Source organism: Paramisgurnus dabryanus, chromosome 24, assembly GCF_030506205.2.
Source record: "Paramisgurnus dabryanus chromosome 24, PD_genome_1.1, whole genome shotgun sequence".
NCBI lineage: Eukaryota > Metazoa > Chordata > Actinopteri > Cypriniformes > Cobitidae > Paramisgurnus > Paramisgurnus dabryanus.
In genome coordinates this window covers 1,092,140-1,112,180 of record NC_133360.1, presented here as the reverse complement: position 1 = coordinate 1,112,180, position 20,041 = coordinate 1,092,140, and the positions used below count along the sequence as shown (strand labels likewise).

The window sequence follows — 20,041 nt, the reverse complement described above, 5'->3', positions numbered from 1 at the left end:
GATGTTAAAATAACTAGGACCGCGCGTGTGTGCGCGCGTGCGGTTTGGTGGGATTATGATTAAAACAAAGCAAAACTGAAGCAAAAGAAGAAATATAGGATTTAAGAGTTAATAGTAACAACAACAAAGTTATATTCTAGGACTTTTTTCTATGAATACATTTTTAAATGTAAACTATTTTGATATGTTATTGATAAGTATACATTTATTTATTGATCAGGAAACCATTTCAGTATTCACTGAGCTTTCTGACAGCAGGGACCTTTGATTTTACAGAGGTTAGTGAAATAGCCTATACAATAGAAACCCCCCATATAATTAAAAGTAAACTAACTCAGTATTAATTTTTAACTTAGCCTGTCATACATCAGTGTCTGCTGCTTTTGGAGAATTCCCCCTTTGATGTTTGTTTGTTTGTTTGTTTTCTTTTTTTTTAATACATACTGTTCATTGAAGCTTCAATTACCAAATGCTTAAATTTAGCATTTTAAAATAAATGTTTTTAACTATAGATAAATTCATTACATGTATCAATCTAAACAAGTGGATTTCAATTATGGTCCTAAGGGATGTCAATAAGAACAAACTGTTTTTATGAGACTTTATATTTTAAACTTTTGAAGGTCAGAGATGCTGAAAGAGCAACTCCAGTAAAAGAGGAGCGTAAAGAAGCAGGTGTTGGTTCCCATTTCAAATCTTGAACCTAAATAACAGGGGTTTGAAAATGATGCTACTCTTGTTCTTACTCTCCAATTTAGAGGTGATGAAATCCCCCGGCCTGTGGATTATTTGACCAAGGTAAGTGCATTATAAACTCCTGTCAATTTTTCAGTTACACTTTTAATAAGTTGTATGTAAAGTTACATTTTGGACTGACTGTTTGCTACTTTAAACAGATGCCACCTGACCTTACATCCTCTGGCAGATCCTGATGGGAGTCGTTACAAAGAGGACAATATGGCTTTATGGTGACTTTCACTGACATGCAAGGTTTTCAGAGACGTTTTCAGCAAGCCCAAGTTCAGAGAAAAGATCCCCTTTGTATGTCCAAACAGTAATTTTTTTTAATCTAAATTGTGAGTACTTTAAAAGATACTTGAGAAAGTCTGTCTGTCTGTCTGTCTGTCCTTCTATTTCTGTTTGTTCGTTTGTGCAATCTATCTATCTGTCTGTTCTTCCTATCTATCTGTCTGTCTATCTATCTCTACCTATCTGTCATGTCTATCCGTCCATCTGTCTGTTTGTCTGTGTCTGATAGACGGTATTGCCTTCAAAACTTTCAGCTTGAACTTTGCTGCAAACTGAAATTCTTCAAACTTCTATTTCAAACTTTTAGGATAGGCTTTCTCAAGTCAAATTTAAGCTTGTGTTGCTTGTGTTAACAAACTTTTTTAACTGGTTTATGTTGTTCATAAACAAAAAGTGAGTCTCTTAGGTACTTTACAGACAAAGCCAATAACACTCAAGCATATTTTGTCTAACATTTTCCTGTATTATGTGTAACATATACATAAAAAAATTCCTTGCATGACTCTTTACTATGTTTATGCCTATTTCCAATTTGCCAATTTCTTCAAAATGATTCAATATTGTTTGTTCTGTATTTTATCTAAATTAGGTGTTGTGAACTGGAGTGCATTTTCCAGAAAATATGGGCAAGAGCTCCGGGTGCCTTACTCGCCGACTTTGAAATATACAAGGACTGCCCACCTGGATATGTAGGTGATGGCAGAAGGGGAGTCCTGAATGGGTTTTATAACGACAAGGAGGTTCAGGGCTATTGCTCATTTGATTGTTTTTTCAATGATGGAGGGGAACTTCAGGCTGTGTAGATTATGTGTGTACGGTTAATGTACGTGATTATCTGTATGTGTATATTATGTCTTTTAAACAATTATTTTTGTTTTGAAATAAAAGTTATCACTGGTATGGGTTTGGTGTTTTTGAGTGGCATGCATACTATGGGATACAGAGATTGACAATGTACTGTATGTAGTTTAACTTCATACTACTTTATAGGCATAAATGTTTAGTAATAGCCTATATTAAGCACAAAAATAAACAAGAACTATTAGAGGAGTGATTAAAATACGAAATATATAAGGTGCCATTAATGTTTACGGTAATTTTGTAATTACACAATTAAGTGCAACATAATGTGAAAAACGTTTAAAATCTACACAGATATTACACAATACTCTGAAATTCCTTAAAAGTTCACATTAGATCAGGCATAATTGAAACTATATGCTCTACTCCATTATTACTTTATACTTTTCTTTAATAATAAATCGTTTTATTAAAGTATTATTTCATAACGTCAGCGCGATGTAGCGCACATTTTAAAGATCGCACAGTTTTCAACCGCATTTCCTGTTTACCGTGGCGTCGACGTCATTACTGTGCTACTAACCAATGATACGCGTTATGGGAGGGGCTGCCTGTTCAGGTCCTCCCTAGAGTCATCCACGCCCCGATCTGCAAGCTGCAGTCAGGTGTACTTGGATTATTCTGGCATACTTGAAATCCTGCACTTCCTTGAAGATGGACTCATATCAATTCGCCTACCAAGCCAACCGGTCCGTTGAGGATGCAATCAGCATAGCACTCCACCATACCTTGCAACATCTGGAATCACCAAACACCTATACACGTATCCTGTTCATAGACTTTAGTTCCGCTTTTAACACTACTAACCCATTTAAACTCTTTACCACACTCTTGGATATGAACATTGACCCAGCCATATGCTACTGGATAAGGAGCTTCCTGTGGAATAGATCACAGAGGATGAAAGTTAATAACATAACCTCAGACCCTCTCACCCTCAGCACAGGAGCTCCTCAGGGCTGTGTTCTTTCCCCTTGGCTCTTTTCCCTTTATACATCAGATTTTAGATCCATGGACACTTCAGTGAAAATAATAAAGTATGCGGACGACACAACCATTGTAGGCCTCATCTCAGACAATGATGAAACACAGTACCGCAGTGTGGTGGACCAAGCTGTAAATTGGTGTTCGAACAATGACCTCCAGCTCAACACAGCCAAAACCCAGGAACTCATTGTTGATTTTAGATGTAGGCCATTTCCTAAAACACCAGTACAAATAAATGGCAATTCAATCACCATCACTGACTCTTTTAAATTCCTAGGAACACACATTAGCAATAACCTGAAGTGGACAGCTAACACTTATCAAATCATTGCAAAGGCTCAACAAAGACTTTACTTTCTCAGACAGCTTAAAAAATACCGGATCAAACATCAGCTCCTTGTTCTGTTCTATTCCGCAATCATTGAGTCCATCATTCAGTGATCCAGTGTTGTGCCTGAACGAGTTCATTGAACGAAAGTTCATGAACGCGTTCATATTTTGAGCGAACGTGAACTGAACGTACTGTATTACTGCCTGATGAACTTATTGTGAACTCGTTCATTCTAGTGCTTGTGAACAGCACGCGCTCTCATTTTAATGTCGTTCAATAGGGTGCAAGATTTCTATAGAGTCTTCCAGACGAAAATCCGGTTAAAACACATTGTAAACAGGCCTTAATGTGTAGCGGAAAAAACACCCAATCTGGCAACACCGCCACCAGGCTGCATGCGTCATCAATACAACACTGACTGGACGCTGCTGAAATCCAAATCCCTGCCACAGCACATAGTTTAACATTAAATAGGATTATATTTGTCCTAAACGGTTAACGATTAACATAAGCTAGGCTGCTAATGCATATTCTGGATCTTGAAATAGACTCTGACTAAGCTCACACTATTTAACGTGCACATGCGGTTGTCCTATACTGTACGCGATGCCTCGCAGCGCTTTTCGCCAGGAAAACCCCCTTGAAGCACCGGCTAGCCTTTCAAGGTATGTGCAAGCAAATACAAAAATTAAAGGACAGTCAATGCTAATGTAAAACCTGGTTGGATAAGGATTTAAAGTTGGATATGAAGATGAAATCTGACGCATTTAGCTTCAGTGTTAAAACTGATAAAATAATTCCTGTCTGTGGTTATATGGGCTATAATGGCAATATTTTTTTTTTATAATATGGGAAAAAAGAACTATAAATTAGTTCATTTTTGGAACTGTGAACTAGTTCAAAATTTTGAAATATGAACTATGAACTGAACTAGTTCATTTTAAAATTTGTGAACTGTGAACTGAACTTGTTCATGTAGAAAGTGAACTTTCCCAACACTGCCAAGATCATAGGGACACCACTGCCTTCCGTCGATTCCCTCTATACATATCGGACTGTAAAGCGGGCAAAGAAAATCATCAATGACCCCTCACATCCAGCGAACAACCTTTTCAGCTCCTTCCCTAAGGGAGGCGCTACAGGTCACTCTCTACCAGGACCAAACGCTTCACAAACAGCTTTTTCCCCATAGCCATCAGGACTCTGAACTACTCTCTTTAGTATAGTTTTTTTTCCTCTCATACAATATGCATGGTCATGTACCCACTGTATCTTGTATTGTTATATGTTGTGAAGTGTACTGTCTATTGTTGTTTGTAATGTATGATGATGTAGAGCTTAAACACACTGTACCGAAAACAAATTCCACCGGCATTGTCGTGTGGCTAAATAAACAATCTAATCTAATCTAATCTAAAAACCCTAAAGAAAGCTTCAATAACTTCTAGATTATTTTATAACAAAAGTTTAAAACTGATTTTCAAATATTCTTAAAGAAAAAGCAAAGCTAAGATCATTTTTTATATATTTTTAGAAAATTTTATATCAGAAACTGATGGTGATTCTCATCTGGATCTGATGTCATAAATCAAAAATGTGACAGCAGCCACACCCACCAGAGCAGAGACGACCAATCGAATCACAGCTTCAGTAAAACCACAACAGTCGACACCAACTAAATAAAACAAAGCAAAATAAATGAGAATTATTATGCTCATACACTTTTACAATGGAGTAACTAAATAAAAGTAAAAACTGTAAACATAAACTGACTCACCTATACACCTCTGACAGAGATTCTTGATGTTGAGATGTTGAGTTTGGTTTGTGATGGTATTGTTGAGTACACATCTGTATGTGTTTTTATCCTGATATTCAACCTCCAGATGAAGAGAGAGTCTGATTTTGAGATCAGACACACTGATGATGGACAATAAACTGTTTCCTTTGTACCAGGACAGACTCACATCTCTCACATTCATCACTGAACACAATAACACACATCTTGATGACGATGAACATTGTGAAGAGTCTCTGGAGATGACAGGAACAGGCAGAGGAGCTGGAAAACATTTAAAAGTCAAAAGTAAAAAACACAAACGCCTTTCCACTGCAATTTTTAATGCAATCACATCAACATCTTTAATTTTTTTTAAACATTAGGACAATTGTGTAACTCTCACCATAGACAGTAACACTGAAGTGTCTGAAGATGACAGAAGGTTGTCTGTTGATCTCTACTCTATAAACTCCAGTGTGTTTGTTTGTAATGTTTGTGATGATGAGATCTCCAGTCTGATGATTCAGATATAAATGATTCTTGAATCTTTCATCATTTAATGATGTTGTGTTTGCTTCTCTGTTATATTCAGCTATGATCTCATCTGGACTCTCAACACCAAACATCCACTCGATCTCATCTTTAATCTGTAGTTTAGTATCAGTGTGTAGAGTAACAGAATCTCCCTCCATCACTGACACTGACTTCACTTCATCACCAAACACAACTGAAGAACAGAAATAAATATGATTGACATTACAGAAACTAGAAAGAGTTTATAAAACAGCACTAAAATAAAGTTTCATGTGAGCGCTGAAATAGAACTTTAATGTCTCTAAGAAAGTAGCAGCCAATGCAATGAAAGTCCTGTGCATTAAAGCACTAATGTTTATTATCTACCATCTGCAACAGATAATCATAAAAATGACTTACTGTCCAATCGCCACCAACATAAATACAGCAAAACTGATCCACAGAAGGGATTCTGCAGCATTCTTGATGTTTAATATTCACCGTAAGAGAGTTTAAGACACAAAAGATCGCTGAAGCTCTACTGCTGCACGTGTGGTTTATGTGCCCACCTCCTGAATAACCACTACACTACTGACAGACAAATACAACAACACAATAACCTAGTTTCAGACATTAGTATCATTTGGTTAAATATATCAGTTAGGTCATTTATGATTCTGTATCACATCCTACCATATATAGTACCAAATAAGATTAGTCTTTTAGTTTGTGTGTTGTTGTTTCTATTGAAAACCACATTAGTTAAAGTTGCCCCTCCTCCTCCTGTGGTCAGGACACAGGACGACTTAGGTTTCTGCCTGTGGGTGCTCATCATCCATAACCCCATTCGCTTCATGCAAGTGAAAAGAAAGACATCATTTTATTGTAACAAAAAAGATAATTGCATGCATTTCCAGACATACTTGTCCATTTCCTGTGCCAGTGGGTCAGAGGTTGATACTGACTGAGCTCACATTTCAGTTTACCTCTGCATCACTTACAAAGTTAAAGTAAATTATTAGTTACCAGCTGTACACAATCTAGGGTTTATACAAGCTAATTTTATCCTTATTGATAGGCTACTATAAGCTTTGGTATGGCAAGAGGTCAGAAGAGAGTACACAGTATACATGGAGTGTGTTTGAAAAAGTTATAATTGAAACATATTTAAAAAAAAAAAATAAGGAAACATCTTATTTAACTTTCTTTAGCAATATAGGGGAGACCGGGGTTGGTTGTCACAATTTTTACTCATGCATGAATTGCTCATCTTCAAAAAATCTTTCAGCAGTAATTCCTACATGAAATGAAACTTTGGAGTCTTGGCTTTATATGTGTATACTATATTTTTACTTTTAGAATGTATTGTAACAGGAAGTAATTAACCATCAAAGACACTCTGACACAATGTGACAACCAACCCCATCACGGGGTTGGTTGTCACAGGGTATGGGGTTGGTTGTCCCTAAAGAGGTTCAATAGGATTTCAATGATAAATTGGGATCTGAAAAGATAATGTGTAACTTTTTAGTTTTTAAGCTAGAAACTGCAAATAAGTTTTAATATGAATACACCCCTATGATAGTTGTTATTAATGCCCCTTATGTTTAAACAATGGCATTAAAGTGTGTGATCAGTAACTTGAATAGGCTTTATGCCCAGCTGCACTATGAACTTCAGCCAGCTCCTTGTTTCCTGTCTGCCATTATTGGACAAACTGATTAATCCAGGTCTGTCTGAGTATTGTTGTTGTGACTACTGAGGTCAGGCACACCTGGATTAATCAGTTTGTCCAATAATGGCAGACAGGAAACAAGAAGCTGGCTGAAGTTCAGGAAGTAGTGCAGCTGGGCATAAAGCCTATTGTCTTCTGTGTTGAGAAATAAAATGAAATAATTTTTAGTGTTAAAACCTCTTTATTTAATGCTTTATTTTATTTTATTTTAACAGCAAACAAAAACAAACAAACAAACAAACAGACAAACAGTCTTAAAAGGTCTACATGTCCAATATTCTTATGTGACAACCAACCCCACAAGCTATGTGACAACCATCCCCAACTGACTTCTTGACAAACATGCTAAGCTAGCTGTCACACTTGATCGCTAAAAGATGACTCAAAATAAAGCTACTACTTTTGGCTTTTCAATGAGTGTTTTGTTTTTGAATGACTAATATCCTACAATCTCAACACAAAAACAACACCAACATGAAAATTTACTCTGACCCATAAAAATAAAAAATTGTCTCCTAACCTCAATGTTTTGTGTCTGCTCAGCAAAATTTCAAGTGCCAATGAGTAAGCTATCAAAGGCTAACAAATAGATATCAAAATTGTACCACAGCGCCATGTAGTATGTCTGGAATAAGCAGTGTGACAACCAACCCATGAGACAACCAGCCCCGGTCTCCCCTACACATTTTCCAAATTACTTTCTGCATTCACCGGCTTTTTTCAACAAATTCGCGTGTATTGCCCTGCCCACAACAAAGCTAAAAAATAACAGCATTATTGTCAGGGCGGGTGAAAAGAACAAAGAGATCCCAAAGCAGATTATCAGAATTTATTGAAATTATAGTAATAATGAAAGTCAATAAAGCACAGGGTCCACTCGCTGAATCCACTCACGTCCGGGCCGATGCCACGCGAACGGAGGGTGATGGAATGGGAGGAGCATTTCGGTCTCCTGCCCTCGAACGGCGGGTGAAGGGGGTGAGGAGCTGCGTTGGCCAGATACCACAGACGCGTATTAACCGCACACACTGGGGCTCCTACCACTCGAGTGGAGGAAGAAGGGGTGGACGAGGGAGAGAGAGAGAGAGAGAGAGAGAGAGAGAGAGAGAGAGAGAGAGAGAGAGAGAGAGAGAGAGCGCATTAAAGATGCAAAAACACACAAAAACACACAGGGATTAAATACTGAACCGAATGGCCATGAAATGAGCAGCAGGTGTAGGACGCAGGTGAGACAGATAACACTAATTACACCCGTGACTGAAAGGCGCACATGTGAATCTGTCAACACAAAACACCAACACAGAGAAACCCAAAATAAAGCAATCAATAAAACCAGGGGCCCGTTTCAGAAAGGTGGTTAAGTGAAAGCTCTGAGTTTGTTAACCCTGAAATGAGGAAAACTCTGAGTTTTCTGTTTCAAAAGGGAGGTAGGTTAAACCTGAGACAGCGGGGTAAGTCAAGCCTGTTTCAGAAGGAGAGGTAACTTATACTCAGAGTCTGTTTCCGGAGTAACACACTCTCTGAACCTAACCTGGGGCCCGTTTCAATAAGGAGGTTCAACCAACTCAGAGTTTAAACTTGAACTCTGAGTTGACTTACTCTGAGATAGGAAACTCTGAGTTTTCGGTTACAGAACAGCTGATCAGAGTTAGTTCAATCGACTCTGAGTAGGTTGACTCTTAGTTAAGCGCGTGCACAGCCACAATGAAAAGCTATCATCAATGGAGCTCATATATTACGATTTACCATGGCAACAGCACGTGACAAAGATCTTAAAGAGGTCTTAATCATTTTTACTACTAAAATTGAAGGTGTTACTGCAAGTGTACAGCAACTACGAGCATATATTTTAAAGAAAAGAGTTGTTTTTGTAAATTGCTACTCTAGTAAATGCGTACATTTAATTTTTCATCACAGTTAAAATATCCTTACAGTAAATAAACTTCGGACTGTACGTTATTATATTAATTTACATGCAGATGCAATCCCATGGACAAAAATATGACAGCAGCTCAGCTAAAAATGAAATTAAGCATAATACTTTGTCATTAAAGGCTACGAACTTTACAAATGTTTGTCGTGAATAAAACAGAAATTCGCCGAGCCGGGATTCAAACTCCGATCGCCGACAGTACATCTGCCCTAGTTACTGCACACAGTACTACCCACTAGACCAGCGATAATGACAAATGAATGCATAAGAAATGCCAAGACAACTGTTTAGATGTAAGAGCACCACAAAGACTGATATTAGTCATATAAGGATATTTAGATATCTAAAATGACTGCAAAAAATAATAATTTTGCTCACATAAATGTAAGTGGATATGACAAAAAACCATTTGGGGTCTCAAAATCCACTCGCGACATAAATTTAACTTCCTACAAATTAATGCAACATCATCTACAGGATTCTCTATAAAAGTACATGACATTTTAGTAACTAAGACGATCTATGTGTCACAGGTCGGGGTGGACCCAGATGTTAATGAGGTCACGCCCCTTTTTCCACCTCGAGGAGGTTCCCAAAGCCACCCCAATGACCAGACACACAAGGTAAGAATAATATTAAAATACACTTTATTTAATTTATTTAAAAGAATAAATTAGGGGAGGGGACAAAAGGGGAACTTAAAATAACAGCCTCTTCGGGTTCACTTGCTCTTCACCGGCTGCGGCTCTCCACTTGGGACCACGTACAGCAAGTACGGTACGGACACAGTTTCTCCTCGTGTCATTCATCTTCCTCCCTCTCTCTTTCTCTACAGGCGGCGGCTGGAACACAGAGACACAGTTATTCGGGGCTGGCTTGCTCTCACCTCTCCACTGTATACAACGTAAAGTAAGTACGGGATGAACACAGTTTCTTCTCGTGTCGTTCACCCTCTCTCTCTCTCTTTCTCTACAGGCGGCGGGACAACTGGTTTCCTCGATGTGTCAGATGGAGTAAATGGTTCCAATGTGGCGTCGGGGGCGAACCCTCTCGACGAGCTCGGCGGTTGCAGAGGGGTGGAAACGTCACACTGTCTCACCGGGCCGAGCGCTGCCCTCTCCTCGCTACTCGTTGGGCGGTCGAACACCGGACAGGGGCGCCCCTTTGTAGAGACCTCAGGACAGGCGGGATTCACTGCACCTCTCTCTCTGCAACGGTAAGTATTACACAGGTGACGGTATCACAACAATGACCTCTGGTCGTACTCACACATCCGCTAATCCTCCAGCTCTTCACTTCCACGCTTTAATCCACCCAAATGTCAAGAAGGGAATCGCTACGGGCACCACACCGTTATTATAGGCCTGAAGCGTGCTCACAACATATGTTTGACTGATTTCACTAGGACCGGCAGCCTCTTCGTCTTTCCTCTACGAGGTGTGTGAAGGCGGGGGTTTGTCTGACGAGACACACAGCAATACACAGCAATACACAGCACCACGTCAAAGTGAAAGTTTCCACAGCACAAAGACTCACCCACCGCACTCAAGTGTACACATAGGACGCCCGCCTTCCTCCACTTCGCCGGGGTCTGTTTGGCGATGGATAATACGGTCCAGTAGATAGTTTCGTCGCTGTGACTAGCCTCAGCCAATGTTCCTTCGGCTCACCCACCACGCTATCTTAGGGGTAGGACCGTTTTGGAGGTATCTGCTATAAAGACAGGTTAGTATACAATGCGTCTTCAAACTGAATATTGGTACTCACGAATGTTGCAACTCTTGTCCCACTATCCTCCGTTTTGTTCCACACAACGGTCAACTCCAGTCACACAAACGGGGCGTCTCTTCCCCCGACAGGGTTACACTGCAACTTCCTGTGTTTCAATAACTCTCCTGTAGGTATGTACTCACGCTAACTCCATTTCTTCTCCTTTGTTGTGTCTCAGTTTACAGCATTTTTCGTTCGCCCTTCAACCTTTAAGGTTCACGATTTCCACCCAGCCATGCAAGCTTCAGCCTGAGAGAGAGATAATCAACCCACAACAAACACACCGGACGAGTGCAACACAACACCTCAACACTGCACAAAAAGACACGAACTGAAAAGCACACTCCGGTGCAGTGCTCCTTTAAATCTCCCAGCTCCGTCCTTTTCGCCTCTCCTGACTGCCGCACTCTTTCCTCTCGCTATAAGCGCTCCGTGGATCAACGGCGCCCTCCGGCTCCTCCAAGGACGGAGCGTGTGATTAGGCCTGCCCTAGGCAGTAAAGGAGCTCGTGCCCGAAACAACTCTCTCTGTTTGTGCTTCTTTGGACCTTTTTATGTGTCTTCTCTCGATTCCCTCCTCCAATCATGAGTTGCCAGCTTAATTTGTCACACCTGTTGCTCGTTTGCCCATAATCTGTGTTGCTAGGGAGACCAGGAAGTAAAATGGTGTAGTTAAAAATCGGGCCCGGGCGGAAACCATCTTCAGGCGGAACCTTTCTCCGCCACTTTTGGTTCCGCCCCATCATAGTCACCCGGTGACATATGCACCTAAGTATATCATATTAGTCATTTCAATTTACTGTTTTAATTTTTTTTGTTGAAAGTTTAGTGTCGTAAGTTAAAATGGTTTGCACTGGCAATTTAATTATTACTTAAAGACAGCTAAAAATATTTTACAGTGTACATGATAAAAATGTGCACAATGAATGAATGTACTAAAGCAACTAACAAGATTAAACACCGCTACTCCTTTAAAAATGGATAAAACCTGCTCCCGACCAGGTTAGGTTCAGAGAGTATGTTACTCCGGAAACAGACTCTGAGTATAAGTTACCTCTCCTTCTGAAACAGGCTTGACTTACCCCGCTGTCTCAGGTTTAACCTACCTCCCTTTTTGAAACGGAAAACTCAGAGTTTCCCTTATTTCAGGGTTAACAAACTCAGAGTTTTCACTTAACCACCTTTGTGAAACGGGCCCCTGGTCGGGAGCAGGTTTTATCCTGTAAACTCTGAGTTTCTTGTGGTCTCCTCCCCTTTTTTAAAGGAGTAGCCGTGTTTAATCTTGTTAGTTGCTTTCGTACATTCATTCATTGCACACTTTTTTATTATGTGCACTGTAAAATATGTTTTTGGCTGTCTTTAAGTTATAATTAAATTGCCAGTGCAAACCATTTTAACTTAGTACTTTATATTTTTATATATTACACTAAACTTTGAACTAAAAAATTAAAACAGTAAATTGAAAAAGCTAAATTGTAAAGCTAATATGATATACTAGTTAGGTGCATAGATCGTCTTGACTAAAATGTCATGTACTTTTATAGAGAATCCTGCAGATGATGATGTTGTAAGGGCGGAACCAAAAGTGTGGAAGACGGGTTCCACCCGACGATGGTTCCGCCCGGATGACTAACTCCAAACACCGGAATTTCCGGGGTTTCCCCGAACGCCAAATCAGGCCAAATTACACACAGGTGAGGGCGATTTACACAGCGATTGCTGATAGGTTGATCAGGAGAACCAGCAGAGTACAAAAAGGCCTTTGAAGACATCAGAGAGAGACTTGTTGGTGTACTTTGTACACGCTGTGTTGTTGCTGTGTAGGGCCGCCGTTTTGATGCACATCGATCCCTTGGGGAAGAAAGAGGCAGAAGGTGACTAGGTGAAGAGATCGGTGGACGGATTTACTTGTGAGTGTGCGAATCCAGAGTCAACGAGTGCATTTAAACCCCAGGTTATGAGAACAAACAATGAGTGAGTAACCGCTGTTGTGTGTGGATGCAGTATTGACAAACGGCTGCTATTGTGCATTCTGAGTGTGTTAAAGGTACCTGGCCCCACTGTGAAGGGAAGCGTGGGTGAGCCGTGGAACTACCGGAAGCACGAGCAGGAACCACTTGTTTGGGGAAACCGTCTGCTGTAGGTTGTTTGGCCCTGTGAACACAAGAAGTGTGGGTGAGCCAACAGGTAGTAAAATAACATACAGGGGTTGTGCTGATTCTTCCATTGCATACTATACTATCTCTCCTGCGACAAGAGCGACGCCCAACCAGCCTCACTGATCGGTCGAGGCCAGTAGGTCCAGTCCCGAAATTCACGTGAGAGTGTGGGGCCTCAACAAGGAAAACATAAGGGTGTAGGACAGGGGTTCTCAAAGTCCGGACTCCGGTCCGGATCCGGACCCGACAGGAACTTGATCCGGACCCGCGTCAACTTCATTTTACAAGTGCATTAATTTCTATGTGATGGATTAAATGTGTGCATTTGCTACGTTACAAATGCATATTAAACTTGTAAACCATTCGTTTAGTTTTCTTTACTTTTTGGATTTAAGATTATTCCTGGTCCGAAAATAAAACGAGTTATTTAAAAATTTCCTGTGTCACGCTGTAGCCATCACACCCAGATATTATGCACAGCTACGTCATGTACTACGGCTTTAATCAGTAAGTCCTTATCAATCTGAAATCACTGTTGGTTTGAGTCGTTTATAACATGCATTTGAAAAAGCAACACTCGTCGAACATAATCTTTATACATATTCTTTATTATCATGAAAATACCTGAAAAGGTTTGAAGAACATGAAATATAAATATATCCTTCCTGGAGCTGCCGTGTGTCTGGTTCTTCGTCTGCAGCGCATATTGAGTTTCTGCACGAGAGCGCCCCCTGGCTTTTGGATGTAGCGGCATTTCACCGTAATTCATTGAGAAGCATATAGCAAGCATCATCAGCCAATTTATAGGTGCACCCCTAATTTTGGTTAGTGTCTCTGCCTACCAACCACACTTTTTTTGCCATGGTTTATGCATCTGATGGAAAACAAACAGTGCCATTTCTCTTATTAGGTTGCTCTGTATTTTGCACCTGGTTACTTGTGGCATATTTCTTGTGTTTATGTTTAAAAAAATGTTTTTACATTTTTTACACTTGTTATGTTTTTCACAAACTATTTGTGTTGATTGTTATATAAACAAATGATTTACATAAAGTTATTACCATGCTTGACAATTTTTTGTAATAACCAGTTTTTCCGGACCTATGAAAATGATGAGATTCAGATTTGGACCTTTGAATGTAAACTTTGAGAACCCCTGGTGTAGGAGATACGGAGGAAAAGTCAGATTAGTTGCAATCCCGTGTTGGAAACAAGTCACTAACAGTGTTTTACCTGTTTTGCCTCCAGGAGGAAGCGGAGGGCGCCACGGGTTCAAGGACCAAGTGGACAGGAGTCCGGGCCCCCGCTCCATGGTCTAAGCCGCCCTGGGGGGGCGAGAAGAAGTGTTTTTAAAGTGCCTTTTCCCCTTCCCTTTCCTTATTTTTAATTATTTAAATAAAGCTATATTTTTAAAACGTAGTATACTTGTCTGTCTGGTCATTGGAGTGGTCTTGGGAACCTCCTCAAGGTGGAAAGTAGAGAGGGGCGTGGCCTTTTAGTCAACTTGGGTCCGCCCCGGCCGTGACAGATTTTGGCGTAGTCGGCAGGATTCCACCTCGAGTTGAGCGACCAAGGCCCCCCCAATGGCCGACGACGAGTTGCCCGAAGCCCCACCCCGTGTTGTGCCCGAGAGGCCTGAAGCCCCACCCCGAGCCATGCCCATCTTCCTGGGAAACCCCTGGGTGCAGAAGTATGGCGGTATTAAGTGCGAGGTCAGCTTGGCAGAGTGGAGGGCCCAGATTGAGTACATGGCCGGCCTCCAAGGGCTGAGTGCCGTTCAGCAGCAACAGTTCGTATTGAACTCCCTAGAAGGAGAGGCCCGGCGCGAAGTACAAGCTGCCCCCGAAGCCATTAGAGCCACCGCCCAGTCCATATTCCAATTCCTCACTGACCAGTACGGTGATACCACTCCCGTGGCCGTCCTAGGGGCTCAGTTTTTTAGTTGTAAGCAGGGCCCCCACCAGCCTATCCGAGCCTTTGCACTGAAACTTCGTGAACAGTATACTCGCCTGCAGAAACGTCGAGACCATGGGTTGGGAGATGAAGAGACCCTACTGAGGGATCAGTTTCTGTTGGGGCTGAGAGAGGGCCCCGTACGCCAGAATTTGAGGGGGCAGTTCCGACGAGACCCCGAGCTCACGTTCGACGATCTGAAAAAGGAGGCAATGGCCCTAGAAGGCGACCAAGCTGAACTGAAGGAGGCCCCCGTATGTGCAGCGGTGAGTGGCCCGGTGGCGGCGGCCCCGGAGGTAGCAGACTGGAAACAGGCTTTGAAGATGGAGCTCCTAAAAGATGTGCGAGACCAGATGGCGGAGTTGTCAAAGACCCTGGTAGGAGAGCTGCGTCTCGGGCCGGGAAGGAGAGAAGAGGAACCTGTCCCCCGAGAACGGGGGTACTCCGAACGAGGCCGAGAGACAATGAGGCGGCCCTACCAGGTTAACCGGCCTAGGTTCGAGTGGGACGAGCAGGGGAGGCCAATTTGTAATCGATGTGGAGCCGCAGGTCATGTGAGTCGACAGTGCAGCCCACGAAGAGCCTCCGAGGGGGGTTTTTAGGACGACCGGCCACAGTGGGTCATGTGGTCGGAGCCCCCCAAAGTGACCCCCCTAGAAGAGTAGAATCCAGGGACAGGATGATCGGGCTTAGCCCAACGGTGGAAGTGCAAGTGTGCGGCACTGTGGTGCGATGCCTCGTCGACACCGGTTCCCAGGTCACTCTATTCTCCGAAAGCCTGTCCCACGAGTTGTTTGGAGCTCAACCTGTGTGCGAAACTGAGACTCCCTGGCTTACCCTGAAGGGGGCCAACGGATTGGAAATTCCCTACATTGGCTATAGGCTCACGGATTTCGAGCTGTACGGAGTACGAGTACCACAGAAGGGGGTCGTTATTGTACAGGATCACTGCCTTGGCCGTCATCGAGCTCTCATAGGTATGAATGTTCTCTCGGAGTGCTGGGAGGAGCTATTTCGGGCTAGGCCCGTACAGACAATACCGAGAGCCGAACGGCCGGGCTGGGAACGTGTGGTGGCTGACTGTCTGCGAGTGCAGATGGCCAAGCTCCAAGACAACCGTGAAGAAGTTGGGCGAGTAGCATGTCGATTTGCATTATCTGTACCAGCAAGAAGCGAAGCCATAGTGTGGGCCAGGGTGCCCCAGCGGCACCAGAGACCTGGGAGCTGGGTGTTGATCGAACCCCACGGGGACTGCACGCAGGTGGGAGTAGCCAGAGGCTTGGCGGTGGCACAGCGAGGCCGAGTACCCGTGAAGGTTTGTAACGAAAACCCCTATCCAGTACACCTGTACAAACACCAGCGACTAGTGACAGTGACACCGGTCGAGGGCCATCAGGTACGAGACAGAGAGGATGTGAGCTCTCGCCAGGTGCGGCCTGCGGTGGTCGAAGTAGCATTGACCCAGGCAGATGGAATGCCTAGGGCAAGGGAGAAGAGGATGCCGGGTCACTTGACAGGTGACTCCTTAAAGGGGGAAGACCTGGAGCAGGAACAAGCGGAGAAGCTACAAGAGCTCCTTAGGAGATGGCAACATGTCTTTTCCACTCACGAGGAAGACTATGGGTGCACTACGGTGATCCGGCATAGCATCCCCACGGGAGAAGCCGGGCCCAGTCGGGAGCGGTATCGTCCGATACCCCCCACCCTATAAACGGAAGTCAGGACCTTATTACAAGGTATGTTAGAACAAGGGATCGTACGGGAGAGCAGTAGTCCATGGGCGGCACCGATAGTGTTAGTTCAGAAGAAGAACGGTGCGTGGAGGTTCTGTGTGGATTACAGGAAGTTGAATCAACTGACCAAGAAGGATGCGTTCCCGCTGCCTCGGATTGAAGACTCACTGGCGAGTCTGACTAAATCTGCTTGGTACTCCACGCTCGACTTGGCCAGTGGGTACTGGCAGGTACCGGTAGAAGAACGGGACCGGGAGAAGACCGCCTTTACTACACCCTTTGGTCTCTTCGAGTGGGACCGGATGCCCTTCGGGCTCTGTAACACTCCCGCCACCTTCCAGAGGCTAATGTAGCGATGCCTCAGAGGTCAGCTGATGGAGTCCGTATTGGTTTTACCTTGACGATGTAATTGTGTATTCCCCAGATTTCGAGACTCACCTACAACACCTGGAGAAGGTGTTTCGAGAAATGGAAAGGTATGGCTTGAAGCTACAGCCCGAGAAGTGTCACCTACTGCGCCGCGAGGTGAAGTTCCTAGGCCACGTGGTGAGTGCGGCTGGAGTGGCCGTAGACCCAGACAAGGTATCTGCAGTGCGGGACTGGGAGGCCCCCAAAACTGTAAGGCAAGTGAGATCCTTCTTAGGCTTTGTCGGGTATTACCGGCGATTTATAAAGGGGTTCTCGAAGATCGCCAAGCCCTTGAACCAACTGTTGGCAGGGACGGGACGACCACGAGGGCGAGGGTCCCCCGTGGTAGAATGGTCCACAGAGTGCGAAACAGCCTTTAGGGTGTTGAAGCAGGAACTGTTACAAGCCCCGATTCTAGCCTATGCTGACTTTTCTCAACCTTTTTTACTATACACAGATGCCAGCAACCTTGGCCTGGGGGCTGTGCTCGCACAGAAGCAGGATGGAGTGGAACGAGTGATTGCTTACGCCAGTCGGAGCCTCCACCCAGCGGAAAGGAATGATGCGAACTACAGTTCCTTCAAGCTTGAATTGTTGGCGCTGAAATGGGCGTTGAGTGAGAAATTCAAGGACTACCTCTGGGGAGCCAAGGTAACTGTAATTACTGACAATAACCCCTTAGTACATTTACAGACGGCCCGGCTAGGGGCAGTGGAGCAACGATGGGTAGCTCAGCTAGCCAACTACGATTACCAGCTGCAGTACCGCCTCGGGAGAGAGCACACCCACGCGGATGCATTATCCCGGCTACCGACGAGGGGAGACTTGAGGGGCTCGAGTCGGCCCGGAGCAGGACAAGGCGAGGAAGGGCTGACGGTTGGGGTGGTAGAGGCACCCGGGAGCCAACCGGAGGTAGTGCCCGTAAGCTGGGGATGGGACCCCCAGCGTTGGAGGGCCAGGCAACAGGAGGATAAAGAGCTGCGGGACCTGAGCGAGTGGCGAGACAGAATCAAACAGAGGTGGGTCACAGAATATTGGGGCAGTGGGAGAGACTAAAACTACGAGATGGTGTGTTATGCAGGACTATCCGAGATCCGGGGACCGATGAAGAGGTCAGCCAGATCGTGGTACCGCCTAGCCAGGTGCAGGCGCTGTTAACGGCGTATCATGACCGGATGGGACACCAAGGACAGGAACGCACAGTGTCTTTACTACGCAGGCACTTCTACTGGCCGGGGATGGAGATTTCCGTGAGTACGTTTATACAAGCATGTCCCCGATGTACTCTATTTAAATCTCGACAGGAACCCCTAGCGCCAATGGTCCCCATCCATGCTAGAGCCCCTCTCCACATCGTTGCGATGGACTACCTGTCTTTGAGTCGTCCAAATGACCGGTATCAGAATATCCTGGTCGTGACCGACCTGTTTACCAAGTATGCCTGGGCCATCCCCACCCTCGACCAGACAGCAAGCACCACGGCCACAGCACTATGGAGTCTTTCAGCCATTCGGGTGCCCGGAGTTCCTCCACTCCGATCAGGGTCCCAATTTCGAGTCCCGCATCATTCGGGAAATATGCCAGCTGTACGGCTGTACAAAGACCCACACGACCTCATACCACCCTCAAGGGAACGGAGGCTGCGAGCGGTTTAACCAAACCCTGTTGAACCTGTTGGGAACCCTGGACCAGAGGCGCCAGGATGATTGGGTGAGTGCCCTACCGAATTTGTTGCAAGCATATAACAACAGCATACATAGCACCACGGGGTACGCCCCCACTTATTTGATGTTTGGAAGGCACATTCGCTTGCCCACAGATCTTCTGTTAGGAACAGCTGGGAGCGAGGGAGAAGGGAGTGTGACCGAGTGGGTAGGACGACACCATCATCGTCTCCACTTTGCCTACGAGCAGGTCAACAAGAGAATCCAGGCAGCCGGGGAGAAGAATAAGAGGCTTTATGACAGGACGGCACGGGACGCTCCTTTGCTCCCTGGAGAAAGGGTCCTGGTACGGGACAACCGGCGGCTAGGGGGAGGTAAGCTGAGTGATCGGTGGGAGGCCAGGCCGTACGTGGTGCAACGACAGCAGAGGCCGGGACAGCCAGTGTACACGATCAGGCCGGAAGGGAAGCCCAGGCCTGACCGGGTAGTCCATCGAAACATGATCCGCCCCTGTCCAAACTATCCCCCACCATCAACGGAAGTGGCTCCTAAGGGAGCAGGAAGACTTGCCCTCTAGGGTAGACCCAGTGTCCCCTCCACGGCGCCCCCAGCGGGAGAACCGGGGACGACCGCCAGCCCGGTACGGGGAAAGGGGTAACAGCAAGTGGTTCTAGGGACTAGAACCATTCCGGCGGGGGAGGATGTCACCAGGTGACGATCTATAAGGGCGGAACCAAAAGTGTGGAAGACGGGTTCCGCCCGACGATGGTTCCGCCCGGATGACTAACTCCAAACACCGGAATTTCCGCAGTTTCCCTGAACGCCAAATCAGGCCAAATTACACACAGGTGAGGGCGATTTACACAGCGATTGCTGATAGGTCGATCAGGAGAACCAGCAGAGTACAAAAAGGCCTTTGAAGATGTCACAAGGTGACGATCTTTTTGGGCGGAACCAAAAGTTGGGAAACTTTGGTTCCGCCCGGATGTTTCTGCCCAGACCGGGAAGAGGAAACACCGGACATCCGGTAGCATCGCGGGGGCTGTAATCAGCCAAATTAAGCGCAGCTGTGCGTGGTTAAGACTGGATGATTGGAAGATTGGAAGACTGCAGCACACAGAGGAGTATTTAAGAGCAGTGTAAATCACAGTTGGTGTGCTTAGTGTGAGTTGAGGTGCGGAGCTGC

The 20,041-nt window shown here is 44.5% G+C and overlaps 1 protein-coding gene across 1 annotated transcript; it reads right to left on the bottom strand.

Moving 5' to 3' along the window:
- Positions 1 to 4,773: 4,773 nt before the first annotated feature.
- Positions 4,774 to 14,409, bottom strand: LOC135720995 (uncharacterized). Its single transcript, XM_073813626.1, has 7 exons — positions 14,331 to 14,409; positions 12,990 to 13,092; positions 10,269 to 10,377; positions 9,906 to 10,011; positions 5,392 to 5,715; positions 4,992 to 5,270; positions 4,774 to 4,883 (listed from the first exon to the last, which is right to left on the bottom strand). The coding sequence occupies exons 1-7, from the start codon at positions 14,407 to 14,409 to the stop codon at positions 4,774 to 4,776; spliced, it is 1,110 nt and encodes a 369-aa protein (XP_073669727.1).
- Between the last annotated feature and the right edge of the window lie 5,632 nt (positions 14,410 to 20,041).

Bases quoted from the DNA above. Each gene is read 5' to 3' on its own strand.
- LOC135720995 (XM_073813626.1), bottom strand. From the start codon at position 14,409: ATGGAGCGGGGGCCCGGACTCCTGTCCACTTGGTCCTTGAACCCGTGG. The intron at 5,716-9,905 runs GTGAAGAGCAAG...TCTGTTCTTCAG, and splicing joins CAAGTGGAGAGCCGCAGCCG to TTGTGTTTGGTGATGAAGTG. The intron at 5,271-5,391 runs GTGAGAGTTACA...AATGTTTTCCAG, and splicing joins CTTCAGTGTTACTGTCTATG to CTCCTCTGCCTGTTCCTGTC.